Source organism: Sparus aurata, chromosome 13 (genome assembly GCF_900880675.1).
Source record: "Sparus aurata chromosome 13, fSpaAur1.1, whole genome shotgun sequence".
In the NCBI taxonomy this organism is placed as follows: domain Eukaryota; kingdom Metazoa; phylum Chordata; class Actinopteri; order Spariformes; family Sparidae; genus Sparus; species Sparus aurata.
The window spans coordinates 26,004,986-26,032,713 of NC_044199.1; the positions used below are offsets into that span (position 1 = coordinate 26,004,986).

At 39.4% G+C, this 27,728-nt stretch overlaps 4 protein-coding genes across 4 annotated transcripts; 3 read left to right on the forward strand and 1 right to left on the reverse strand.

The window, feature by feature from the left end:
* The first annotated feature begins 656 nt into the window (after positions 1 to 656).
* On the forward strand, positions 657 to 5,580 carry ttc1 (tetratricopeptide repeat domain 1). Its single transcript, XM_030438255.1, has 8 exons — positions 657 to 763; positions 2,367 to 2,864; positions 3,693 to 3,753; positions 3,836 to 3,948; positions 4,095 to 4,131; positions 4,207 to 4,355; positions 5,015 to 5,069; positions 5,324 to 5,580. The coding sequence occupies exons 2-8, from the start codon at positions 2,376 to 2,378 to the stop codon at positions 5,458 to 5,460; spliced, it is 1,041 nt and encodes a 346-aa protein (XP_030294115.1). The 5' UTR covers positions 657 to 763; positions 2,367 to 2,375; the 3' UTR covers positions 5,461 to 5,580.
* Positions 5,581 to 6,086: 506 nt separating this feature from the next.
* Positions 6,087 to 7,718, reverse strand: pfdn1 (prefoldin subunit 1). The gene is made up of 4 exons (XM_030438271.1): positions 7,612 to 7,718; positions 6,725 to 6,891; positions 6,478 to 6,562; positions 6,087 to 6,359 (listed from the first exon to the last, which is right to left on the reverse strand). Exons 1-4 carry the CDS (start codon positions 7,642 to 7,644, stop codon positions 6,276 to 6,278), a joined length of 369 nt encoding a protein of 122 aa, XP_030294131.1. The 5' UTR covers positions 7,645 to 7,718; the 3' UTR covers positions 6,087 to 6,275.
* Positions 7,719 to 10,226: 2,508 nt separating this feature from the next.
* Positions 10,227 to 16,664, forward strand: LOC115594285 (deoxycytidine kinase-like). The gene is made up of 8 exons (XM_030438264.1): positions 10,227 to 10,491; positions 11,623 to 11,741; positions 12,224 to 12,307; positions 12,405 to 12,514; positions 12,612 to 12,759; positions 13,950 to 14,065; positions 15,977 to 16,076; positions 16,181 to 16,664. Exons 1-8 carry the CDS (start codon positions 10,389 to 10,391, stop codon positions 16,205 to 16,207), a joined length of 807 nt encoding a protein of 268 aa, XP_030294124.1. The 5' UTR covers positions 10,227 to 10,388; the 3' UTR covers positions 16,208 to 16,664.
* A 1,461-nt stretch (positions 16,665 to 18,125) lies between these two features.
* oatx (organic anion transporter X) lies at positions 18,126 to 26,509 on the forward strand. Its single transcript, XM_030438250.1, is given in 18 exon segments — positions 18,126 to 18,468; positions 19,235 to 19,273; positions 19,538 to 19,598; positions 19,713 to 19,877; positions 20,563 to 20,636; positions 20,739 to 20,868; positions 21,033 to 21,136; positions 21,291 to 21,445; positions 21,552 to 21,720; positions 21,797 to 21,920; positions 22,024 to 22,139; positions 22,293 to 22,347; positions 22,570 to 22,729; positions 23,322 to 23,430; positions 23,540 to 23,618; positions 25,382 to 25,411; positions 25,413 to 25,510; positions 25,728 to 26,509. Coding segments are annotated over 16 exon segments (1,743 nt in total). The 5' UTR covers positions 18,126 to 18,468; positions 19,235 to 19,273; positions 19,538 to 19,571; the 3' UTR covers positions 25,876 to 26,509.
* Positions 26,510 to 27,728: the final 1,219 nt, after the last annotated feature.

Consider the following 27,728-nt stretch of genomic DNA (forward strand, 5'->3'; position numbering starts at 1 on the left):
TATTTGTTTTTAAATTTAAATCCCGTCAAACCTTCAGGTTTTATTCACAGCTTAAAGCTGCCTTTATCTCGCTGCACAAACAAACAATACTTACATTACAAAATCTGTGATATCTGCTAAACAAAATAATGCTATTGCAATCAAATTTGTTGGACGTGTGATGTCTCAGCGACCATAACAAATGTGGTGACATTTGGCCAGTAGGTGAAGCTGTAGCAGCATGTTTGTTATTTTCCTGTTTGTCCTTTGTCATTTTGCTAGCTCTAAATGTGAGAAAGTGTTTAACAAAGCATATCCTCAGTGGCTAAGCTAAGCGTGCATGTCACATCATCTGACAAATCAAAGTTTCTGGAGGGTGATTAAGTTTAAGTCTTCCCCAGTTTTCTTCTTCTCTAAAACTATACATTGTGCTTGTATTGTTTTCCTCCATCCATAATGATAAGCCTACTTGTTAATTCAACTTTTAAAAAGATTTGGTTTCATTAGAAGTTATTAAATATAAGTATTGATTAGAATACCATATATATATTGTATGTTTTATATCATATAACTGCAGTGATTAGATTTAAAAAAAAAAATAAGAGGTAGGTGGATGTAGAGTTTTTATGAACAAACTGTTGTAGGATTAGATTTGCTCCAGTAGGGGGCGGAAATTAAGTGTTACAGACAAAAGTACCGGAAGAAGAAAACGAAGAAGAAACGGGTCAGGGACCCAGAAGTGATATGAGAGAGCGGATCCTCGCAGGCTAACCGGTGTTAGCAGGTACGAATATAAATCATCTCGTTTTTAATGTTTGATTAGTTAAATGTTCAATAAACTGTCCGACTGATGACATCACATTGAGATGTGACGTATCAGGCGGTTGACAACATGATTACAGTCCTGAGCTGACCGACAGCTTAGCTGTTAGCAGTTAGCTGTGCCTTTGCAGTTAGCTGTTTATTAGCTCCGTCATAGAAGCTTTAAATGTTTAAGTGAAGGAACAAATCAAACTGTTTGTTAACTTGTGGTTTTTGTGACAGTCTTTGTCACACGGTCATTTCAGAACTTCCATTAAAGAAATGTTAACGCCCTAGCTGGAACATTCTAGAGCTGATACAGAGGAGGACATATTAACACTGCAAACAACAAGCACCTGTGATTTTATAACAACAGGCACTTGAGTAAAAGTAAAATTAAAGTTTGGTATCAAAATGAAAAAATTGGTAAAAGCAGCTGTGGCAAAGTGCATTATTATTGTTAACTGTATAGTACAGCAAAAAAGACTTATTATTCAGGGGCTAGATGAGAGACTCATTTAAAACAGTAATCGTAAAGCTGGTATTAATTACATTTGTAAATATTCCCAAAACATTAACACAGAGACAATAGAATATGGTATAACAAAGTAAAACAAATCATTTAAACAGGATTATAGTTTTATTACAAAAAAATAAATTAGGATTTAAATAAATAATAGGATAGAGATTTCAATTTCAATTTCTTTCTAGCATTTAAATAATACCTGAACACTTTTTAGATAGATAGGTAGATAGATAGATAGATAGATAGATAGATAGATAGAATTACTTTAATGATCCCAGACTGGGAAATTATTTTGTTACAGCAGTAGTGGGTCAGCAAATAAAACACTTCGTACATAACATAAATAGAATCCAATATATACATAGTGTATATATACAGTGCACAGTGTGCTATAAACAATAAACAATAATAATATATACAACAAAACAAAATATGCAAAATATACTATAACAATAATAATATATACAACAAAACAGTAGAGAGATCAGAGTTCTCTGTCAGGCAGAGGTGAGAGAGTTATTATATAAAGTGATGGATTGTGGCAGGAAAGATTTCCTGTATCTGTTGCTACGACAGCAAAGCTGAAGCAGCCTTCCGGAGAAGGTGCTCCGCTGTCTGACCAGTGTAAGTTGGAGAGGGTGGAGAGGATTATCCATGATGGATAACAGTTTTTTCAGTGTCCTCCTCTCCACCACAGCCTCCAGAGTGTCCTGTTTGCAGCCAATTAATCCATTTAGCGACCAAAACATTGTCTATTAGGTCCAGTTTTGTCTCTTATAATCTCTTTAATAACACCGCATAGATTATAGTTTTATGATCTACAGGTCTGATTTAAAACCTGTCACCTCTGATGAATGAATTCCTGTAGGCTGTAATCGGGATATTCTATTGGTGTAACTGGGAAGCTGTGATGCTTGTTGTCATGGTAATATATCATAAGATTGTGACACATTTACATCCGTTACTTGTGATGTTTAACCAATAAAATGGTGCTTCAGTCATAACAGGGACTGCATCAGCGCCAAAGAGCTTTAATCTTTAACTTTATTTTGTGTCTCAGAGCTTAAGTATGAGCAGCCGAGGAGTTGGAAAACCCAGGGAGCAGGAGAAGGAGGAGGAGGAGAACTTCTACGACTGTGAGGAGACTCTGGAACCTTCAGACGGAAGAGGAGTGAGGGATGGGAAGGAAGAGACCCAACAAGGTGAAGGAGGGTCGGAGAACTTTCACACAGAAACGGACAGATTGACTGACAGAACAGATGTCTCAGATAGTGACGAGGGAGGGCAGGACGAGGAGCAGAGTAAAAGGCTGCAGGAGGAGGCGTCTGGTGACAGGCTGAAGGATGACAAGTTGCAGGAGGATGCACAGGGAGACAGGCTGCAGGGCGACAGGTTGCAGCAGGAAGCACTGGGCGACTGGCAGCAGGAGGAGGCGGAGGGCAGCGTGTTGGAGGACGATTCAGATTCAGAGCTGAAGGAGGAGAAAAGCCAGGAGGTCGAGTTCGACGACGACTACCTGAGGGAAGTGGAGAAGGATCTGACAGAGGAGGAAAAGGAGGTAACACCTTCATCTGTTAACCTGTTAATCTAAATCAGTAGTGGTGAAATATCAGCAGCTGTTAAACTGGTGTAACAATCAGGGTCTGGTGATTGTTTAAGTTTTTCATATCATCCAAGCATTATTTATTCAGGATCGGGGGGGGGGGGGGGGAAGACATGCTGACCACTGACTTATCTGTTAAAAATATCACAGCATCATGTTCCATTCATGTTTCCTTATTATCTTATCTTTAATATCACAATCCAAGTCATATCACTTTAATTACTCTTGAGTGCAGAGCAACTCTTGAGTGCAGTTTTGGTGAGCAGGCAAATGGATTGCGGCTGTTGTTGAGTGGGTTGTCAGAGCCGTGGAAAAAAGACGCCACCTCTAAAAGCACGGTGTGTCGATTCTAGAGATTGATTTTATAACATCCTAGTTCTGATTGTAAATTTGTGAGAATCACCTTAAAATGAGCTTAGTTAAAAACCAACCGTCTTAAACCATTGATAAACAATCCAATCCCCCATTGTAAATGTGTTCCTGTGTTTACCAGATTTTTTCTAAATTTCCATATGAACTACAAAACAGAGTGATGCCCTTAAAAACTAAAGCAAGGTCCTTACAAATTAAGACGATGTTCTTTCAGACTAAAATGACGTCCTTAAATACCAGAACGACTTCCTTACAAACCAGAATGAGGTCCTTAAAAACCAAAACGAGGTTCTTACAAACCACAATAACGTCTTTGCAGTGCCATTGTGCTCTCAGACAGCCTTTACTTAAGGTGTGGAAAAAAGGCATTCAGGGTTCAGATGTGATTCTAGTTTTCTACTTTTGTTTCAGAGTCGGCGGCAGCAAAGTTTAACTCTGAAGGAAAAAGGCAACAGCCAGTTCAAAGCTGGAAGTGAGTGACATCATCATCACAGTATGTCCAGTTAAACCTGCACAAACCAGTATAAACAGTATCAACATTTCTTTTCCTGCAGACTGGTCGGAGGCAGAGCTGAGCTACAAGGAGGCGTTGGTTTTATGTCCAGTTTGTTTCAGCAAAGAGAGAGCTGTCCTGTTCTCCAACAGAGCTGCTGCAAGACTGCACCTGGTAAAAAACGGCTAACAGTATGCTAATTAACAGGCTAACAACATGCTAACTGACAGGCTAACACCATGCTATGACAGGCGTTAACAACACATGAACACTGATGCTAGTAACATGAACCAGTAACAGTGTGTGTGTCTGTCTCTCAGGATCTGAAGGATCAGGCAATATCAGACTGCACCAGAGGTGAGGAATTACATCATTTTCTACCTATACAGCACTGATTGATCCGTGTATTGATTGGTTGCCTTGTCTCCACAGCAATAGAGCTAAATCCTGACTACGTACGGGCGTTACTGAGGAGGGCAGAGCTTTATGAGCAGACAGATAAGCTCGATGAGGCGCTGGAAGACTACAAGAAGGTTCTTGAACTAGACCCCAACCAGGCCAGCGCAAGACAGGCCTGCATGGTGAGTTCACAGACTGCTAGGACGGACGAGAACCAGGCAGTCCTGTTAGTGTGTCTGCAGTGTTCATGATAAGCAACTCATTTGTGGCTGATATGATCATCAATCATATGTCTGTGGCAGACGCAGAAAGGAAAATAATAGAAAAAAAACAGAACACTTAGACACTTGGAGACACATTACTTAAATTTGCGATAAAAATGGCCTCCCTCTCAGAGTCAGATTGGAAAACACAGAAATGAAACACATATTGATCTCATTTAGTTCGACTTACACTTCCTGAAAATATCTTTATCTCTGTTGTAACATCAAGGATAAATGTCCATAAATCCACATAGAAATCAAAGAACAAATAGGATTCATAACTTGTAGAACTAGTATAAAAGTAATCCAGAGATAGTTGTCTTTACATCCATGGATACACTGCAGAGAGGAACTTCTAAAAGCTATGTCTGCATACTTTCAAAGAAGGCAAATTGACAAAATGTAAACAAATATTGGCTTTAAACACCATAGAGATCAGGATGTAGCTCACAGGCAATTCACTGTCTCCATGGCAATGTTATACTTCCTGTTTACATCCCCGGAATAAAAGATGGCCAAAGAACAGTTTACAAAATAACTAATAATTGCTATGAACTGTCTCTCTTTCTGTCTCTCAGAGGTTACCTCAACAGATTCATGAAAGAAATGAGAAGTTGAAGGAGGAGATGATGAGTACGTACTGCACCGGAACACACCAACTTAAGAAACAGTACACTGTTTTCTAATGTTTCAGCTCATCAACTAACCAATAATCAACAAGTATAACAAGTTACTTGTGTATATGTATAGATCAGATCAGATCAGATTTGTTCCAGCATTTTAACATTAAAAGCACAATTATCAAAGATCAATATTTTGTTATTAATGATCAGAATCGATTCTTGCTGTGACCTTTGACCCCTGACCTGTTTCCCCCGCTTCTTCAGGTAAATTGAAGGACCTGGGGAACTTGGTCCTAAGACCTTTCGGACTTTCAACCAACAACTTCCAGGTAAACCAGGACACCAACACCGGCTCCTACTCCATCAATTTTGTCCAGAACCCAAACAACAACGACAGATGACATCACAGCCAGCACAGTGATGACATCGCAGCCAGTACATTGATGAAGTCACAGCCTGTAAAGTAACATGTTGATATGTCTGTGTGTGTTCAGAGGAAAATAAAAGCTGATTGTCTCATGCTTCTGTTGTGTGTGTGTGTGTGTGAAGCTATTTGCGGGTTAAATGCTGTTTTCTGGTACCCATGGTAACCTGGATCACTGAACTCCTCTCTACACCTGCAGCAGGTAGCATTGTGTTGCAGTCTGGATCAACATATTTTAAGGTGTATAAAACTTTTGTAATTTTTATAAGAAATAAACTGACAATCAGCGGAATTATTCAAAGTTGCAACAAAAAAATTCTGACTCAAACAAAATAGTTATAGTTATAGCAAAATCATATTCAGAAGATAAAAGCTTGTTTTTGAGTGAAGTCTGGTTTTTGCTGCCAGCAGCTGGTCTCACTGTACAAACATCTGCATCTAAGGAGTAGTAACACTGCTAATTGTTATTTATTATCTGGTTTAAAAGCACGCCGTTGTCAACTTCATTTAAATTGTTATGCAGCGTTAGATTAAAAACAGAAAAGGAAACAGGTTTCCTGTTGTAAAATTTGATCAGTCAGCCTTTAAAATAACAAACGTGAATTCTTCCTCATGTGTTTTAATTGAAGTCAAACATACAGTGAACAGACTGAAGGTTCAACATTTTAATATGAACAACTAACAAACAGTTACTGACATAAATACAAGTGTTTTTGATAACAGATGACTGATGAGTGTACCAGTGCATTACTAATCATGTGTATGAATGCGTTATTGATTATAGACGAATGATCACTGAGTTCTCCTGGACATCAGCATCTCTCTGATGTTGTCTTCTGCTTCTTTCACGCTACGTTCAAGGTACACCTTCTTCTGCTGTAAAAAAAAAAAAATAATAATCACAACACAGTCACACCACTGACACACCTGAACACGCACTGCAGGTAAAACGTGTATGTGCATATTAATTGTATATTTCAGTGTGTAATTGTACCTCGAGTTCTTTAATTTTCTCGTCAGCTGTTTTCTGTTTGTCCATCAGCTGGTTGTTGATGTCCTCTTTTGACTGAAGAATGAACCTGAAACACACACGAGATATGAAACCTTGTGTGGACACCTGATGACACACCTGTGTGTAGTTTTACTTGATCAAAAACTGTTTACTCCCTGTTTCTGTTGAATAGTCATGTTTTATGTTAGTGTACAGGTATACAGACATCCTGGTTGTCATGGAGACTCACATGCGTCCGACTCCCTCATACAGTCGCGTGTTGTCTGGCAGCGTTGTGATCTCAGCGTGAGTTAACTTGGTGTGTTTCTGAACCCGAGTCAGCTGATCAATCTGCAGGTCAGCCAGCTTCACCTTCTGCTGCGTGTCGATCATCTTCACCTGCAGCTCCGAAAAGGCCTGTAAAAAGGAGGTATCACTCTGATTAAAAACATATTAAGCGTCTTTCACCTGCAACTCCAATAGGCCTATAAGAGAGAGGTATCACTCTGATTAAAAACATCTTAAGCATCTTTCACCTGCAGCTTCAAGAAGGACTACAAGACAGAGGTATCACTCTGATTAAAAGATACCTGAATGTCAATCTAAATCTTATAGTGATGATGCTGTTGTTATTCACTTAAGAAAGGACAACATGTCTTCATGTATTGTCACCATCAGAAGAGGCGTTCAGGAACAGTCAGCTCCCTCCTTCGCTTATTTCGATCAGTGCCATATCTGAGCTGATTTTTGACACAGTCACATTCACATCTACAAACGGTGAACTTCCGTTTCTAGTCAGTCAGACGATATAACCTCTGTGTAACAATAACAAACATTAACCTGCAAACAGGTGTTCATATCTGACGGTGTGTCTTGTTCTCTTCAGTTAAATTTGAACATCATGTTTAATGTTGCCATAACATTCCCTATTTAATCACATGAGCCGTGTGTTGAAGTGTGTGTGCAGCGTGGGTTATCACTGTTAGCTTCTCATGCTAACTGTTAGCTCCGGTATAGCTGCAGCGCTCCTACCGGCGATTATTAAACAGTTGTTAGTTTATCTTCCCGGCGTTTCCCTAAACACAGAAAGTACAAGACAGACAGGTGAAATCGGTTTACACATTAAAACACTGTTACCTTCTTCAGCTCCAGGTCTATGGGCGCAGCCATCTTCACTAATGAACCAGATCACCACACACTGCGCATGTGCGAAATCCTTCTTCTTCGTCTTCTTCTTCGAAACCCTAACCCAAAAACCACACATTGTACAAAGTATGTCGAGAGAATTTCTGACGATAATAACAGAGTACAAATAAAACTATTTGATTTTGGGAAAGGTTGCAGTTAATTCAGGAAAGTTAATGGATAATTTCCCATCCCTCATTAATTACTCCCATACCGATGAAAAGTCGGGTGAAGTTTTGTTGTCCAAAAAACATTTCTGGCGCTTTACAGCAAAATTGCATTGTTTTAAAACTAATAATGATAATAATAATAATAATTAATAATGATAAAATAATATTAATAATAATAATAATAACAATAAACACAAACAAATATTACGAAAATGGCTCAAAACATCTCATCTGGTAGGCTAATTCTCCAGAATCCCCAAATTGATGCGAAGTCATTATTTGTAGCTTTTTTAAAAACGTAAATCTTTGAAAATCTTAAACTCCACAAATGTTTTGTGTACTCCAAAGCCCAACATTCCACCAGCATGGGGCTGAATAGATAATTTGGGAATTTTCATTTTTGGGTGAACTTGTCCTTTACAGTTGTGATGGGGATAAAGTTGAGATAGAATAGAATAGAATAGAATAGAATATGCGTTTATTGCCATTATACACATGTACAATGAAATTGTGAATGGCTTTCTCTTCAGGTCAGTAGAAACAAATAGTGCAAAGTAAGAAAAGGAAAGTAAACCAAATAAAATATATAGTAAAAATATATGCATACATACAGTAAAAAAAGAAAAACAGAATAGAAATAAATAAGCATATACTGTATACAGTAAAGACAGAGGTAGCAGCTTTAACAGTGTGATTGTTCAAAACTGTGGTGGTGCAAAAGAGTGCAAGTATGTCAACCGCTGCTGCAGTTTCTGTGGTTGGGATTGTTCATTATGGGGGGTGGACGGAGGTCACAGCCCTTGGGTAGAGCCGTCTTAGCATTCAGCAGCTGTGCAGCTGGCACACCACACCATTGCTCAGTTGGTCTGGATGCTCTCGATGGTACTCCTGTAAAAGTTGACCAACAGTGTCTATGGGATCTGGGCCTGTTTCAGTTTCCTGGGGAAAAACAGTCTCTTGGGCATTTTGACAAGCTGTGAGGTATTAGAGGTCCATGTCACCTGCCTCGACAAGTTGACATTCCACCTCATTACCATTTTTTCGTGATCAAGTTTTTATTGATTTTTAAACGTAAGTATGGCGGGTGAGATTACAAACTGATGAATCATCAATAAAGCAAGACAAAGTAATCTCACATTTCCATGCAATATAGAATTAGCAATCAGCTTTATGGAGAAAGGGGAAAATAATTTTTAAAAAATAAATAAAAACAAAGCAAACAATGACAGGAATAGCAAACAAAGGCAAATATGCATTTTAAATAAAAGATGTCTGTGTCACCCTCCCCCAACCCCCAAGTCCCTCCCATCCCACCAACCCCCTGGATCTTGGGGACATGGAGAACAATTAAATGAAAGATTAGATTGTAATGATTGCTTGTTTCCAGTGGGATATACTGTATATATATTTCCTATTTAGCCAGGTGTATTTTGGCAGCCCAGTGTTCCATACCTGCTATATCAAGGAAATCTAAAAGCCATTTTTGTAGCTTTGTCACCACTTCATTACCATGTATGTGGAGGGGGAGGTGTTCTCTTTTTTTTTTTTTTTTTTTTTTTTTTTTTTTGTTGTCCTGAAGTGAATAATCAGCTCCTTTGTCTTGGAGGTGCTAAGGACTAGGTTGTTGTCCTCACAGCTGTAAATGGGCAGTCATTTGTGAAGAGTGTGGAGAGCATTGGGCTCAGCACACAGCCTTTTGGGCTGCCTGTGTTTAGGATGAGGGTGGAGGAAGTAGATAGATAGATAGATAGATAGTTGATAGATAGATAGATAGAAAACATACATTAAATTAAATTTAAAAACTAATAAATAGTAAACAGTGCAAATGGAGTGGAGTGTGAATGGAGTAAAAACAGTGGAAATGGATGGGCAAATAGAGGGAAAAATTGTCCATTGTCTATTATCTATTGTCCTTCCTGCCTTTACTGAGAGCTGTTGTACAGGCTGATGGCCAGGGGGACGAAAGAGTTTTTGAGTCTGTTGGTGGAGCTGGCCTGGGACAGCAGTCTGCCACTGAACACACTCCTCTGCCTGGTGAAGGTGTTGTGCAGAGGGTGGTGGGTGTTGTCCAGTATGGACAGCAGTTTGTCCATAGTTATAAATTTATGTTATAAATTAGTTATAACATAATACAACATAACATAAGATATAAATTATGAAACCTAAATTTCTTTGAAACAGCTTTTAATCAATTATGATTGGATAGTTATCTATATGTGGACAATGTGTGAAGCTCTGTGTCATATTTCTGCGGAGCTACATCTGGAAACGGGAACAGAGTGAGACATCTTTATTTTAGCTCTGGAAAAAGGTGCAAAGTGAGACATTTTCCCAGCTGCTTTGTCATGAGCTATCTGTGCTCCCTTTTAGTCCCGCCCCCGGAAACTGAACATCATCCGCGCGCGGGATTCAATTTTTAATAAGCAGCTGGCGGGCCAGCCGGGCAGTTCAGTCAGTCTACACGAGAGGAGAGAGTACAAACACACGAACAACAACAACAACACAACCTGTGTCTACCTCCCTGTCAGGATAAACAACCTTGAAGAGATTGTTTTAAACATGGCAACTCCACCGAAGAGGCCGTTCCGTCTGTCCGCCAGTCCGCAGCTCAACGACAGCTTCTCCCGCAGACATAAGAAGATCTCCATCGAGGGAAACATCGGTGAGTTCTGAAACCGAAGCGGACTGATCAGCGCTGATTTTAGTACCAGCAGTGTGTTTGGCGATCTCTAGTTTAAAACAATTAAAACTTCTACGTCGTGCTGCTTACAACAGGTTGCTGGTGGCCGGGAGGAATATGGAGGATTGTAGTTTTTAAACAGTTTGTGTTGAAAGTCTAACCCGCCTTCACGGAGCTGATTGGCGCCAAATTGAACCAGGCAGATAAATAAAATGGTCACAAAATGTTCCCTTACCAGTAATCGATAAACTAAAAAGCTTTGACTTCCGGTCATGGTTTTTATTTCATTTTTTTTTTATTGATGCATGAATACATCGATGTGCACACACTCTATTAAATGAAAAAGTCCAACATTGCAACTCAAGTAAAAGTATAGTTGTAATGTCAGCTAAATATGGCATTACTTGATCAAAAATAAAAGTACTCACCATCCAGTAGAGTGTAACTGTGGTGTGTGACTTCATAATGTTGTATTTTTGGATTTTAACTGGATCGTGCATTTACGTGTCCAGCATTTCAATGAGGTACATGATGTACCGAATGAGGTACAGCATTTTCTGTGTACAGACAATGGTGGAATGCAACTCAGGACATTTAATCAAGTACTGGAATTGATTAAAAATTTGAGATACTTGTATTTAACTTAAGTATTTCCATTACAATACATTTTGGGGAAAATATTCTACTTTTGCTCCACCTCATGTGTTTTATAACTTGGGTTATTAGTTATTTTGCAAATTACATGCTGATCAGAGTAGAACATTTTTTTTGATTAAATTAATGCATACTTTGTTTTTTTATATACTCGTTTTTATATGCTTGCATACGTATTATTGGCAGAAAATTTCTTTTCATACTTAAGTACAGGTTATATCAGAAACTATAAGACTCCTTTTAAGTATTATTGATATGGATGATATGTTAACACTATATCTTTAACTCAAGTTTGACCTTTTAAATACTTTTTCCCAAATGGTGTACTGGTTTAAACTGTAACAATACTTAATATGTTATTATATGAGTGTATTTTTACGCTGTAGCACAGATGATGGTTAAATTACTCTGGCACAAGCACCATAAACTATATTTAAGTACTAAGTGTCTGTCTCTCAGCTGCCGGGAAGTCCACCTTTGTGCGTGTCCTTGAGGGGGCGTCAGAGGACTGGGAGGTGATTCCTGAACCCATCGGGAAATGGTGCAACGTCCAGAACGACAGCGATGATGTTTACCAGGTGAATATGCAGCCCCAGAACACGACTATAGCTTCAAGGAATCAATTTAGGGAAAAAAAAGGCAAAATTCTCTTAAATATGAAGATTTATCAGGTTACTTTAACCCCTTACGACCATAAAGTGATTATCCTTCGGCTGTGGAGAAAAAAGACATTTGAGGATGTCATTTAATTGACATTTTACACCATTTTATGACATTTCTTAGACAATCAATCAATCAGCCTAAAAATCATTACTAATTGTAGCCCAAAAAACAACACAGTTTATTCAGTGTATTATGAGTGGTAGATAAAAGAATTCCTCTCCTTTCAAATTAAAAGCTTTATTTATGTCATATTCATAAATTTGGTTCCTCCCTGACTGACAAACACACAGGTGGCAGCCAGCTACCATCAAGACAAAATTGGGGTTCAGTGTCTTTCTCAGGGACACTTTGTCATTATAGCTACAAAGATATCACATGTGTACCTGTCTGCCTGCAGGAGCTGAGTTCCTCTCAGAAGAGTGGAGGAAACCTACTGCAGATGTTGTACGATAAACCGAGCCGCTGGTCCTACACCTTCCAGGTAACTACATCTGACTCTGCACATTCTCTGCTCTTCTCTGCTTGTGAGCAATAAGGGGAGCTGTTTCACAAAGACTAACCTTTCACTTGTCTGTCAGAGTTACGCCTGTCTAAGCAGAGTTCGCTCTCAGCTTCAGTCTCCGTCGATGAAACTTCAACAGGCTGAAAATCCTGTTCAGTTCTACGAACGCTCTGTCTACTCAGACCGGTAACTACACATACACACACACACCTTAGACAGGTAACCCTGCACACCTGAGACAGGGTCAGGGTACCTATGTTAACCTTGTGTATTGTGTGTACAGGTACGTGTTTGCATCCAACCTGTTTGAGTGCGGTAACCTGACAGAAACAGAGTGGAGTGTTTATCAGGACTGGCACACCTGGTTACTGAACCAGTTTGAACCTGACATCGCCCTCGACGCCATCATCTACCTGAGAGCTCAGCCACAGGTACTACTTCTAGTACTATTACTACTACTACTACTGGTACTACTGTGGCGGCTGCTGGTATTTTTTTACTACTACGAATACTAACACTACTTCTAATGTTACTTATACTCCTACTTCTATTTTTCCTGCTACTTCTACTGCTAGTACTAATTCTACTACTATTAACGCAGCTACTGCTATTTTTTACTACAACTGATGCCGAGTACTACTATTCTTGCTGCTGCTTCTTATATCACTCTTATTATTACTACTGCTACTCTTACCATTACTCCTAATGCCAATTATACTAGTCTTGCTGCTTACTGGGTTTTAACAGTTCTTGTGTTCATGCCAAACCATCTCAGTGAGAGGTATATTGCTGCTGCTGCTGCTGCCTCATTACTACGTGCTACTATAGCATTAACACTTGTTATATATCAGTGTTTCAAGTTCATACGAATAGCAGCGGCAGCTGTTGTGGAGGAGGAGGGGGACAGAGGAGAGTGTAAAGGGGGCTGCATTTTATCTCTGATATATCTCGTTCAATGAACGTACCTGCAAGTAAAACAAAAGAACAGCGAGGAGTGGCCTCTGTCTCATCACTTAAGAGACTAAAGTTGAAAATGTTTCTTGCTACTGACACTTTATATGCAGGCAAATTCACAAACACGAGTAAAGCATTTAGCGAATGAGCGGTGAACTTAATGTGTACGTGATTATGTGTGCTCAACAACATTGGGTAAATGTCAACACTTGAAGCAGTCAATGCTGAACACGGAGTCAGGATCATTCCTGCAGAATAATGCTGCCTCGTGTGAACATTTATCTGTGAAATAAACATTTGGTTGATCCACGTTGATTTGGAGAATGTATTAATGACAGATTGCTAGTTGCTAGCTAACATCCAGTAGATGTAAATGGTCATCCAAGGTGATGGGGGGTCACAAAACAATAGCGTGTTTGTCTAATCACATAGGTGTAAAATCTGAGATTGGCTTAAAAGACTGGCTCATCACTCATTTATAGTACTTTATGTACTAGAGTCCCCCTGCTGCCAGCAGACACATGGAAACATCCCAGACAGTGCACTTTGCAAACGTACAAAAAAAAATGTGCGTGTGTCTCCACTGCTACAATTTTTAATCCTTGGGAAAACACTGTATATTTCTAGCGCTGCCTTCAGTCTCACACTATTTCTCTGTAAATTTCAGCGGTGTATGCAGCGGTTGCTCCACCGGGGCAGGGAGGAGGAGCAGGGGATTCCTCTGGAGTATCTTGAACAGCTTCATTTCAGACATGAATCCTGGCTCTTCCACAGGAACCTCAGGTAAACAGCACTCAGGGTTCGTACGGGTGCTTGAAATCCGTGAAAGTGCTTGAATTTCAATGTTGTGTTTTCAAGGTCTGAAAAGTGCTTGGATTTTAGTTTAGGTGCTTGAAAGTGCTTAAAACTCTGTTTCTTTCACAAAATTGAGATCAGATTTGATAGTTTGCTTATAACAAGGAGAAATAAAATCAGTAAGAGATCCGTATGTGGAGATGTTACCTCCTGGGCTCCGCTGAGCCTCTCTGCTCCTCTCTGCGACCTGCTGGTCTGTGTGTGACCCCGCCCCGCCCCCTTCGAAGAGAGACGGCAGGAGATGACAAAATGCCGGGATGCTCATGTGTTAACGAGCGTTGGCTTGAAAATGATAACTACAAATTATGGTTAAGATAAGGACCGAATCAAAGAGTGGCCTCATGCAAAGTCTGCAAAAACGATTTGATGATTTGTGCAATGGGAGAGTCTGCGCTCCAGTCACATGAAATGTAAGTTAACTTAAGACTTGAGTAACTAAGGCCAACGCTGCACGTTAACACTTTGTTTATGTTAACCGCTAACGTTTGCTAAATTAGCGTTTTTACAGACTAAATTATATAAAATGTAGGGTTGTCAAAGTTAACATGTTAATTATGGACATAAACTACTAAACTATAGAAAAAACGTACGTGTTAACGCATGTGATTAATATATTACTATGGAAACCATTATATGCTAAAGAATAATTAACGCACCATTAATCACGTTACGTGACCTCGTTAGGTTAGTGCTTGATTGTCTGTATGCAGTCTGTGGCCTGTGTGTCGTCACACATGCAGCCTGGTAGCAATAGAGAAGTATGGCTGAGGAGAAGGAGTGGAAGTGTGAAAAGGGAATGTTCACTTTTCTCCACTTTTCATTACTTCTATTAAAGTAAAATTAGATGGAAGCCAAGACTTCTTACAAATAGGTGACACATTTTGACAGTGTTGGGCAAGTTACTCCAAACATGTATCACATTATTTATTTATTACTTGTTACTGTCATTTCAGTAACTTTATTACATTATAATATTACTGTGTAAACATTTGCACAGATTTTTCCTCCCCTGCTAATCTCGCGGTGTTGGCAAATTTGTATAAAAACAACACACCACTTAATTTTGGGTTTAAAATGCACTGTAACGTGCGTTACTGAGATTTGTACCGAGGAAAATATTACCTTTTTTTTTTTTGTAATGCCTTACATTACTGCGTTACAGCAAAAAGTTATGCACTTCAGTAATTGCATTACTTTTGTAACGTGTTACTCCCAACACTGCATTTTGAACATAAAAATGTATGTTAAAAAAGGAAATTACTGGGTGCTCTCAGGTCTCTTTGTCTCAGTGCGAGTGTGCCTGAAGAACGCCAAGTGGCTTCCCTCTTTTTTGGATAAAACTTTGTGTTCACCTTTAATTTCTAAACTCTTTGCTGTTATGAAACATAATTTTAGATGTTTTCAGCATAATACAATGTACATAATTGTGATAAAAAGTGAAAAAAAAAATAAGTATGAGTATATATGTTCCTGTAGATATGTATTTTACCCCAGCGATAAGGTGCTGGAAAAATGTGAAAATGACCCTTAAAAGTGCTTGAAAAGTGCTTGAATTTGACCTCTAAAAATGTGTACGAACTCTGAGCACTATTGAGCATGCTCACAACACAGCACAGGGGCAACCCTCAAAGGCTCAATCCATTTACAATTTTTACCCCTACCTCTCTTTTTCAAGTGCCCTTTTGCCCCTCATAACAGAGTTACACAGTTGAAATCTCTCTTAGAAAGGTGACAGTCCTTTAAATCCCTTATATGTCATCAGTTCTTGCTGATGGGGTTTACTTAATAAATGCAACAACTTTAATAACTGTATTAAAAGTTTTGTTTGTGTGTGTTCAGGTTGGACTTTGAATACTTGAATAACCTTCCTGTTCTCATTCTGGATGTCGAGGACGACTTCAAGAATGATCGGATCAAACAGGAAGCCATCATTGACAAGGTTCTGTCTTACTTCATTTGTCTCTACTTTGTTCTATTATTTTTCACTTCTGAGGATCTTTATTCTGCAATTTTATCTGACCTGGAGTCTGTTTTCTCCTGCAGGTCAGAGAGTTTCTCACCACGCTGTAGAAATGTGTGCGATGTGAGCAGTGTGATCTGCTGATTGGATGACCCAGTTACACATTGTAAATGTTTCTTGTTGGATTGTCAAAATTTCTTATGTTTTTTAACTTGGTTGGTCTGACTCCTTCTGGGTCAGTCAGTGTGGTGTTAACAATGCAGAGCTGAAAAACATTTTTTTTTTTTGCTGCAGAGTTTTAGGGTTTTATTCCATTTCATATGTATATATTTTTTTTATTCCTATTTTTGTGTATATCTATTGATTGATATTGTGTGTGTGTGTGTGTGTGTGTGTGTGTGTGTGTGTATATAAACATTATGTAGTTTAATGAATTACTTTGATATTTATGCTTCACTTCAGTGCTTTCTTGTGGTGAAAGTGATGTCATTGAACTCACCATGATCATTTCAGTGACAAACAAACGTTTTCTCTGTAAAAATGCCTCAATAAAGAATTGCAGACTGATGTTGTCCAAAATGGTTGATTTAACATTTGAATGTTGTCATAATAAACTTCATTTAAAAATAATAAAATAATCACGTACAGATCAAGCAAAATAGCCCTGTAGTTGTATTATAAACCCCATACAGGACTGTGTATTCATACTGACAGCATTTTGTCAGATGATTATTATTTTCATATTGAACACTTGAAGTCTTTCTGCCTGTTGTAGTTTTAGTTCAGTTTTCTTTTCAAATCAAACTTAATTAAAACATTTGTTTTAAAACTACACAACTGAACAAAACTTGTGTTGTGGGAAATTGAACACTTTACTACAGTTTGTACTTTAACAATATACTCTACATGCAACAGGTTTTTATAGACCGTGTTTTATCAGTAGATCTATGTTCTTTTCCTAACTAGCAACAATTAAATTGCAGATTTATTATCTGAGTAACAAAAATAAACACATCATATGTCTGTCTGTTTTATATACTTCAGTATTACTGTAATACTGTTAGATCTGATGACTTGTCTGTTTTTTTGTACAAACTTGAATTTAGCAACGACAACAAAAAAACATTTGGAGCACTTTTTTTTAATGCAGAACTGAACAACAACAAATATAAATCATGTTAAAGGGTAAATAAAACATTGAAGTCAATACGGTTAAATATAATAAACAGAACATAGTGAACATTTTAAGTTTGATGCAGGAGATCTGAATGGTTCAAATGTTACAATTTAGGATTTTAAACACATCTTTTTAAATATCTGCTGCGATGTCACACAATGAAAGGGGGTCACAGTAGAGGACATAATGTGCTAAAATGGAAACACCAGCTGACAATGATTGTAGCTGAGTTCAACTTTGTCATGTTAATGTTCAACAATTCAAGTCAATGTTTTGTTGTTCATCATGAGTCAACATGATGTTTGCCTTGATGTAATATAGCCATAAAACACACGATGTAGATCATTGACAAAACAAAAGCAATCGGTGACAAGAGATATGACATGATATAGAACTTTAAAAATCTTTGCATGAAGCTGCACATTATAATATAATCTTAGAAATACTCAGATTTGAATGTTGAAAACATTTATTTAATACAACTTATGAGGAAACAAGAAATATGAACTGCATATAAAAAGCATTGAATAAGCCGATACTGTAATATAATGTTAAACCAAATGATAACAATAGGTCCCTCTGTTCAGTCTGTCCCTTCAGCCCGTCTGCTGTGTCCTTGTCGTGTCGCCTGGAGCTGAAACCTGCTGAGACGTTTGTTGTTTGAAGCTCAGTCGGAAGAATTCCGGGAGAGAAAAACTTCAGAGACTCAGCGAGAAGCTAGAACATGAAAACAAACTCAGAGGAGGAGTTTTTTACAAGTCAAAGCCCTGCAGGAGGAGGTCTAGGAGAGTTTTGAACAGATGAGATGTTACACTTCCTGTTGCTGCTTTCCAATGAGCTGTGCAAGGCCTCTATTGTGAAAAAGTCACCGGAAGTCTGGGGTGACAGTCTGCAGCTTAACTCAGTCTGGTTTTATTAGGGTTAAGATAAGGTATTTACTCACACTAACTGAAACACAAATGATTGTCAAACCAGGTAAAAGTATTGGGTCAGTTATGTAAACAGTGTCTCTGAAACACTTAACAGATAGAAGAGAGTGGGAGAAAGACAGACAGGCACATAGAGAGTTGGGGCAGTCACTTATTAATGTCCATGTGTCTGTTAACTACTTCTTCACACTCTCCACCCCTCTTTTCACCTGTCTCTCCATCATACGCCCCCTCAGACGTCCAGTCGTCCGCCAGCCTGCAAACTGTAAGTATGTTTTCACTCATTTCCAGAGAAAATCCTCTTTTCTTTCAGTTTTCATGTAGTTGCAGCTGCAGTAATCCTTTAAGAGCTCTCACCAGACTCCATGCAAATATTTCACCTTTTTAGAGTTCACTGTAAACCGCTGCTGCAGCACTGTTGAGTTGAGTTATAGATAGATAGATAGATAGATAGATAGATAGATAGATAGATAGATAGATAGATAGATAGATAGATAGATAGATAGATGTTGTATTATGGAGCGTGCATTATAAAGTTTGATGGCACCAGGAAGGAACGATTTCCTGTGCTGTTCCTTTAGGCAATGGGGTTGAATGAGTCTGTTGCTGAAGCTGCTCTTAAACTTGTCCAGAGTCTTGTGGAGGGGGGGAGAGGCATTGTCCATTATTACCAGCAGTTTTGCCAGAATCCTGTCCTCCTCCAGGGTGACAAGCTTCGAGCCAACTACAGACAGAGTTTATTCAGTCTGTTGGCGTCCCTTGCTCTGATGCCCGCAACCCAGGACATAAGGATACTACAGATGTATGACAAAGCTTTTTGAAGGATGGATACACTAGAACGTGCTGTGAAATGTCTGAGGTTTGGGATAATTTGGAAAAGGCTTTAAAAGGTTATGGACAATGTTAGGGACAGCTTGGTGGAGGCTTGGAACAGTTTTTATGTTTCACCACTGAAAACTTGTTTCGTGTTTTTATTTGTGTAGGTATTGTATATGTATATTTATACATTTGTCTTGTTCTTGTTCATTCAGTTGGAACCAGACCTCGAATCCTGAAAACACAAGACATCTGTTTGTATTATTATTATTATTATTATTATTATTATTATTATTGTTGTTGTTGTTTTGTTGTTGTTGTTGTTGTTGTTCTTCTTCTTCTTCTTCTTCTTCTGCTTCTTCTTCTTCTTCTTCTTCTTCTTCTTCTTCTTCTTCTTCTTCTTTTGTGCTTGTTGTTATTAATAAATGAACACCTGTGTTGGTGGAGGAGCTAAACACATGAACAATATGTTTTAGAATTTTTTTTAATACATTTAAATTTGCACCTAAAAATATAAGAACAACATAAAACTGAAGAAATTGGACTGAAGAGATGGGATTCGGCGATCTGCTGGAGCAGGTGAGTTAACTGTGCTGTTCCTAATTATTCTGAAATTAGTTCAGCTGAACACTGGTCCAGGTAGACCGGGTGTGTTAACATGTGCTTACTGTCCCTTCTGATTGCCATGGTGAGGTGGGCGGGTTCGGCAGGTACCAGTGGCTCCACGTGACTCTGATTAGTTTACCTGGTTTGATGATGGCCAGTCAGAACCTGCTGAATAACTTCATCTCAGGAATCCCCACCCACTACTGCAGCCTGCCAGCCAATCACAGCCTCTACAACCTGTCGCACCAACAGGTAACCTATCTGTGTAAAATTGCATGACACTACCAGTTGACCTGTCTGTCTGAGCCTGTCTGAAATTACCAGGTAACCTGTCTCAAGACAAGGTAACCTGTCTGACACCTGTCTCACTACTTGGTAGCCTACCCAACACTACCAGGTGACCGGTCTATCTGACACTACCAAGTCACCTGTCTCACTACCAGTAACCTGCCTGACACTACCAAGGTCTCACTACAAGGTTATCTAGTAGTGTCTGTCTGAAACTGCCAGGTAACCTGTCTCACTACCAGGTAACCTGTCTCAATATCACTGACTTGCCTGACACTACCAGGTAAAATGTCTCACTACTGAGTGACCTGTCTCACTTCCAGGTAACCTGTATCACTGCCAGGTAACCTGTCTCACTACTAGGTAACCTGTCTGACACTACCAGTTGACCTATCTGTCTGATCTCATTAAGTAATGAATCTGCTTATTACGGTGATGGATGAAAGAGATTGGTTTTGGTTCTTTGGATGAGCTGATTGGTTTGGTTCTTTGGATGAACGTGATTGGTATGGTTCTTTGGATGAGCTGATTGGTTTGGTTCTTTGGATGAACGTGATTGGTATGGTTCTTTGGATGAGCTGATTGGTTTGGTTCTTTGGATGAACGTGATTTATTTGGTTAATTCGATGAACATTACTGGTTGTTTCAGGTGGATGACGGGCAGCTACTGAAAGCTTTCATCCCACTGGACATTTCAGGAAATAGACTGGACCGCTGCAGGAGGTAAAAGCTTTTCTGTTTTGTTTATTCTCTCTGGGTTGCATTGCGTTGATGACTTCCTTTCCTCTGACATCACTTCCTGTTCCACATGTTTTTATTATTCAGGTATGTAGAGCCTCAATGGCAGCTGTTAGTAGCCAACAACTCAGCTAATGTTAGCCAGCTAGAGACAGAAGGATGTTTGGACGGATGGACGTTCGACCGCTCCGAGTTCCTCGCCACCACCGTTTCTGAGGTAATAAGAAACTGTTCACTTCACTTTATTCATCAATGCTGAGGCTAATGAGGTGGTATTTGTTAACAGGAGGTTCGAGATCTTTAAGAAGGCTGAATTGATCCATTAGATTTATCACACTGTTTCCTTATCTCCCTGTCTGTCTCTGTGAATCTATCTCTCAGTGGGGGCTGGTGTGTTCTCTACGTCCTCTGAAACAGATGATTCAGACCATCTATATGGGGGGAGTTTTAGCAGGAGCCATCATCTACGGTGGCCTGTCAGATAGGTGATACTCACCTGTTCAAACTGTAAACACACATATTACCATCAACCAGTGATGATTTTAGGAGTGTTTGCATGTTATAGTTGCATCTTCTGTCCTGGGCACACTGAAAAATCAAACCAATCTGAATTTCTCTCTGTCCCTCTCTTTCGCTCAGGTTTGGTCGGCGGTCGGTCCTTATTTGGTCATACCTGCAGCTTGGTGTGCTTGGCTGTAGCTCCGCCCTTTCGCCTTCATACTCCACCTACTGCATTTTTAGATTCCTGTCTGGGATGGCTGTGTCTGGAATCATCCTCAATGGAGTCTCACTAAGTACCTGTCTACCTTTCTGTCTGTCTTAAATATCAGGTTTAGTCTTCAACCTGATGACATGTCCTCAGAGGTTAATCAACCTGTGTATCTACCTGTCTGTCTCCAGAGGTGGAGTGGATCCCGACCAGAGAGAGGACATTAGTGGGCACTCTCACCTCTTTCTTCTTCACATTTGGTCAGATGGTCCTAGCAGGACTTGCCTATTGGCTGAGAGACTGGAGGAAGCTGCAGTTAGCTGTCTGTGCTCCCCATTTCTTGTTCTTCGCCTACAGCTGGTCAGTGTGGACTTTCAAAATAAATGTCTATATGTCTACATGTTTGTCCCAACTTTATTGCTCTCTGATTGGTCAGGTGGTACTCCGAGTCAGCTCGCTGGTTGGTTCTGAAACGCAGATCTGATGAGGCCTTAAAAAGTCTTCACCGGGTCGCTCGAATCAACGGAAAAGCAGAGATAATCGATAAGTTAACACTGGAGGTAACCTGTCTGTTTGTTAGTCTAACTGCCTGTCTGTTTGCCACATATACAGAGTTTTGTGACACCCAATCAGAAGCTGTCATCAGTCCCGTGTCACCTGCAGGTTCTACACTCTCACATGAGTAAGGAGATCGAGTCGAGTCGTTCTTCATTTACAGCATACGACCTGCTGAGGACAAGGGGGATGAGACGTATCTCCATCTGTCTGGTTGCTGTCTGGTCAGAAAATACACCTGCTTTACCTGTGCTATTCCAGTTTATTAATTTCCACTTATTTGTTTATCTATTCAGCAACAACAAATAAAGCATCATTCTAAACCACATTAGACAACAGAAAAGGTTGGAGAATCAGCAGTTTGTCTTCCTCTGCAGGTTCTCAACCAGTTTTGCATACTATGGTTTGGCAATGGACCTGCAGAAGTTTGGGGTGAGTCACCTGATTAGGATCAATAATGCTCCACGTGATCTTAGAACTTCCTTTACACCTCACTCACCTGATTACTTGAGATCCAAATCCCATCGTATGATCAGTACGGATGGGAAATATTACCATGTTGATGACTTTTAAGTGAGTCTAATGTAGTCACCTGTCTACCTTTGCTCTCCTCTTTTTGGCCGGTAAATACTGAGCTCTCTTCGTTCGTTCCAGGTTAATATCTACCTGATGCAGATCATCTTCGGAGCTGTTGATTTTCCCTTCAAACTAATAGCTCTGGCTTCGCTCACTTACCTGGGGAGGAGGATCACTCAGGCAGCCTGTCTCTTCCTGTCTGCCATCATCATCTTCGCCAACATCCTTGTCCCCTCCAGTAAGGAACACTAATCCACCGTAATACACAGAGCGCCTGCCTCCAAGGCTGCTTTTAAGTCTCCGTTTGGAGACTTGTGTTTGTGCAGGAGACCAGAGATAAAGACGTTGAGGTCTCTGCGTGTTCAGCTTTCAGTAGTTTGTTTTCTCCCCTTTGTCCCTGTTTGTACGTTCAGATACCTGCTTTATTTTACTATGGCGTATAGAGGGGACACATTTGACATAGTGATCACACCAGGTCTAGATGTCCTTTGATGAACAAGTTTGTGTATCTGTAGGGTTAAAGGGACAGACAGGAATCACCATTTACTTCATGAAAAGGGCTCTTCCCAGATGTCACACTTAATGTGTATTTTCTTCCTCACCGCTATTCAAGACCAGCGTTCAACAAGCATTAGTGAAAGACACACTTCAAAGCAAGAAGCCTGGAGTTTTAGTCCAGGAGCTGAATGTTCAAGAACCTGCTGTCTTTGTAGATCAGGAGCTGAACAACATTCAAAGCAAACCACTTTGTGCACCGTCACTTCACAGAACCAATTTCTAACCTGAGCCCTGATGCCCCATGAAACCTTTCCCACCCTCCCTCCCCTCAGACATGCAGACCCTCAGGACCACGTTGGCTTGTCTTGGGAAAGGCTTCACCTCGTCCTCCTTCACTGTTGTCTACCTGTACACTGGAGAGCTATACCCCACGATCATCAGGTGACACAAATCTTTGGTTTGACACGTAGGAGAAAAACACCTAGTGCTGGTCCGATCTGGAAATGTATTGATCTCATGGTGTGTGTGTGTGTGTGTGTTGCGTTTTCAGGCAGACAGGAATGGGCTTCGTCTCCACCATGGCGAGAATCGGAAGCATGGCGGCCCCTGCTGTTCTCATCCTCGACGAGGTACTAACCAGTTACCAGTAGCCATAAAGACAAAGCACCTCAACACCAGATTAGCATACATATTACTTGTAATTCTAAACATATTAAGGTCGTTTTTTACTCACTTCTTTGTCCCTCCCACAACGTTATTCCTCTATCAATTAAATGCACACGGCCAGTTACGCAAATTAGGCGATGACATCATTTAGCAACTTCTAGCGACTTTTAGGACTGCCAGTAACGACTTTCCTTACTGAGAAGTTGGCAACAGTGGTCCTTACTTGTCCAGCAGAAAAGCGGCCAACTCTGCATCGCTCTTCAGTCCTTCAAATCCGGCAGCTCTCTCCACCTCTGAAATGATGCTCCAATATTTATTCTAGTTTTCTATCTGGCACGTTCCAATTCTTTGTTTCAACACTGCTTTTCTTAATCAGTCTTCTTATTTCTTCTCTTTGACGTGGGCAATGGTGGGGCATTTTCCTGCTGTTGTCTCGCCATTATTGTTTACAATTTAAGTTTGAGCTGACCAGGCGAGAGCAGACACTGCACCTGTGCGGGTGAGGGGCACTGTTGAGTACGCGCTGCGCAGGGGAGAGGGGATGCCAGGACAATATGCACAAGCATGATTGACACTTCTCAGACACTCCCCTTGGCTCTGATTGGTTGTGTTGATCCGGGAGCGGTGGATTCCTGCAAATCTAATTAGGGCCACTGGGTGGAGCCACAGACAGTGGATTTTTACACAGCTGACCTGTATCTTATTCTACTGTCAGATCATAATGACAATTTTAGCAAATATAACAAAAAATAGTTACAGACTACAACCTTAACACATCACAATATTAACGTAATTGATAAATGACTATAAATTTTCTTTATATAATCTATGTCATACGTAGAAATGCAATAAAAGATTAGTAATACATGAAAAAATGATAGACCAAATTCTCACAGCGGGATTTTTTTTCTTACATCACATTCAGGGTGGGAAACATAAATGTTCTACTGCTGTGTTCTAGGGTTCAAGTCATATAAACATAGGTAACCTTTAGTTGTTATCAATTTAGTGCCTTCTGGTTGATTAGCAACTGTAAAGACGATGGAAAGTTAAATGTGGAGGGATATCAGACCATATTTCAAGGTAAAACTACAGACTGCATAAATCACTAACAAGCTTCAACAAGACAACTGCTAGCTAATGCTAGCATTCAAACACATTCTAGTTAATGTAACGATTTGATACAAAATGATTAGGAAAAGCATAGATTAATTCAGAAATATCAACACACATCCTGGAGGCGTTTGTCTAAACCTAGAATTGAAACACACAGGATGTAATAAAACTGTAATGTTAGCTAGGAATCTTTTGAATGCTGACATGAGCTTACAAGTTATCAAATGTGTTGTTTTACCTTGAAGCCGAAAGTGCCTCCAGAATTTTACTATCCACCATCTCTTCAGTTGCTGATCAATTAGGAAGCAATAAAATGCTAAAAGTTTGTCAGATAACCAACAATTATTTGACTTGCAACCTCCTGGAATACACTTTCAATATATTATCCCATCATTCAAGTATCCCACCGTGAACTGTGACATTGGACATCGTGTGAATAAGGTCTATTTAACCAAGTTCAAGACCATTTTACAGCTGTAAAATAAAGTGATGTTACTGACACTGTCTATCTGCAGTTGTGAGCAGCTCTTTAACTTTCTGTCTAAACAAAATGTACTGAGATCAGTCCTGGACACTAATGCTAACAGTACTTATGGACTACATTTCCCAGGTACTCCCTGCTCTGCCCAGTGTCGTGTATGGGGGGGGCGGCGGTGTTGGCTGGTTGCTTTGCTTGCTTCCTGCCGGAGACATTGAATGTGCCGCTTCCAGACACCATCGAGGATGTAGAGGAGAAATGGTGAGCAAACAGCTAGCATCATTAGCTTCATTAGCAGCTGTGTTAGCATCATTAACAGCTTTAGCTTCATTAGCAATGTTGGCTTCATTCCGCACTGATATATCAGCATATGGTGATGCTAACCAGCTGCTGGGCTACTTACAGTGATGATCTTTGTCATCAGGTACCTGATCAATAAATTGTTAAACTTCATTAACTGGAAACTGTCTGTGTGAAGGTCTGGAAGAAAGCCCGCCACCCAACAACAAGACGGCTTGTCTTCAAATGAAGGTGGAGCCTATGAGAGTGGGGATCTTGTCTCAACGGAAGGCGTTCCTTTAAAAGAGCTGAAGGATGCAGAAGGGACTGGACTCAATGCCCTCTGACCAATCCGACAACACTGGCAAAAGTCATGACAGCTGGTTGAACCTGGACCAATCGGATGGCTGAAGTCATAAATGAACCAATGAGAATCAAAGAGAGGCACACTTCAGTAGCCAAGTTTTTCTGTGTTCCAGAAATGTCATTTTACCCAAAAAATTAACACATTCCATTAGATAAATGAAATCAGATATTTGATTTTTTTTTTTAATTATTAGATGTAAATTAAGCCACGTCACAGATGGTGTTATAATGTCTGAAAACACAATTTAAATCATTTCTGTCAACATTAATCAATAACTCACTCCAACACACAACAGAAGAGTGATTAATATCAGATTAGATGATTGTTTTCAGAGATAAAGATTCATTAGATCAGATGTATATCTTTCTCTGTTCTGGCGCTTTTTGTGGTGTCTGTGTATGAAGAGACTTTACCATCTGCCTGTATTTTCTTATTTGGTTAGGATTTTTACTGTGTACATCTGGACATCAGCATTCTGGAGAAAGTCATGCCAATGTGGACATGGGACTCAACAATCAGTAATCTTTCTCCAGAATTACTTACTGCATCTGGTGCGTTTACAAACAAGCAACTGAATAAATCCTGCACAGTGTGCCTTTAATACTGCTCATCTATATTGATGTTCTGTGATGTTTGTATGTTTGTGAATGCTGGGAAAAGAAAGCAGCGCATCTTTCTAATATAAAACTATACTGAACGAAATATCAATAACTGCTGTGAGGCTACTTATATGTAACTACACTGTAAGAACAATTCAAGCAGCAGGTGGTAGCAAACTGTTCTCTGTTCATTAGATTGAACACAACTTTATTTATTTTAATTCAGGTTTTAGATGTTAACACACAGTGTCTTACAATGGTTCATAATTTATTCTTTCTTATAATGAATTCTACATGTTCAAATTGTTTGTTTAGAAGAAGAAACTGCAGGCAGGTTTGTGTCTTCTTGCTCAGATTATTATCACACAGACATAAACGTACTAATGTGATAGGTAAAGGTCTCGGATCAGATTCTTGAGATAGTATAATGAATAAATACTCCAATGCACAAGTATTTGCTTCAAAATGTATTTAAAGAGAAAAATGATACCTTTGGTTTTAATGGCTTTATTTTAGTTTTAGATGCTTAACTCTGATGGAATGAAATGCTATATTTTTAAGTAAAATGAAATGGAAATCCTAAAGTAAAGAACTTTAGAATTGTACCTAGGTACAACACTGTAATCAATATACTTAGTTACTTTCACCACTGGATATTCTAGTTAAATTGATTTTTGTATTTTCACACAAAACAAACAGAAGGAAACCCATAAATAAATAAACCAAATAACCAGGTGAACTTAGATATTTGTTGTTTACATGTTATGTGTTTGTAGTGTATATAGGCATATATTTATATAGAAGAGTTCCTTCACAAGAGTAGATAAAAAGCCTTACTTAAAAAGAATAAAGCAACACCAGTTGATTGAAATTCCCTACAGTGCTCAATAAAAAAACAGGATTACTAAAAGTGTTTTAAATTTATATATCTTATCTCAAAAACAAAACTGTTTTACTGATGTTACCTGGAGTGCACACAAAAAACACGAGTTGGGGGGAAAAAGATCTGTTTTTGCAAATTAACCCTCCAATGCATAATGTTTGGCTCTAAACAATATGATGTCCGAGGGGACACTGCCCTCTGCTGGTCCACACATGTAGTGGATTCATCATCCAGGATCCTAACATGTTGTTAATGACGGAGATTTCCTTCCAGGTGGACCAATTAGAAAGATCCTACTGACCTGACAAAAATATAAATACACATTTAAATGTGTTTGCAATTTGTCATGAC

Excerpts from the sequence above, each read along its gene's own strand:
- ttc1 (XM_030438255.1), top strand. The coding sequence starts at position 2,376 with ATGAGCAGCCGAGGAGTTGGAAAACCCAGGGAGCAGGAGAAGGAGGAG. Across the intron at positions 2,865-3,692 it reads TGACAGAGGAGGAAAAGGAG|AGTCGGCGGCAGCAAAGTTT; the intron begins GTAACACCTTCA and ends CTTTTGTTTCAG. Across the intron at positions 5,070-5,323 it reads GTTGAAGGAGGAGATGATGA|GTAAATTGAAGGACCTGGGG; the intron begins GTACGTACTGCA and ends CCGCTTCTTCAG.
- pfdn1 (XM_030438271.1), bottom strand. The coding sequence starts at position 7,644 with ATGGCTGCGCCCATAGACCTGGAGCTGAAGAAG. Across the intron at positions 6,563-6,724 it reads TATGAGGGAGTCGGACGCAT|GTTCATTCTTCAGTCAAAAG; the intron begins GTGAGTCTCCAT and ends TGTGTGTTTCAG. Across the intron at positions 6,360-6,477 it reads AGAAAATTAAAGAACTCGAG|CAGAAGAAGGTGTACCTTGA; the intron begins GTACAATTACAC and ends TTTTTTTTACAG.
- LOC115594285 (XM_030438264.1), top strand. The coding sequence starts at position 10,389 with ATGGCAACTCCACCGAAGAGGCCGTTCCGTCTGTCCGCCAGTCCGCAG. Across the intron at positions 12,308-12,404 it reads GCTGGTCCTACACCTTCCAG|AGTTACGCCTGTCTAAGCAG; the intron begins GTAACTACATCT and ends CTTGTCTGTCAG. Across the intron at positions 12,515-12,611 it reads CGCTCTGTCTACTCAGACCG|GTACGTGTTTGCATCCAACC; the intron begins GTAACTACACAT and ends TTGTGTGTACAG.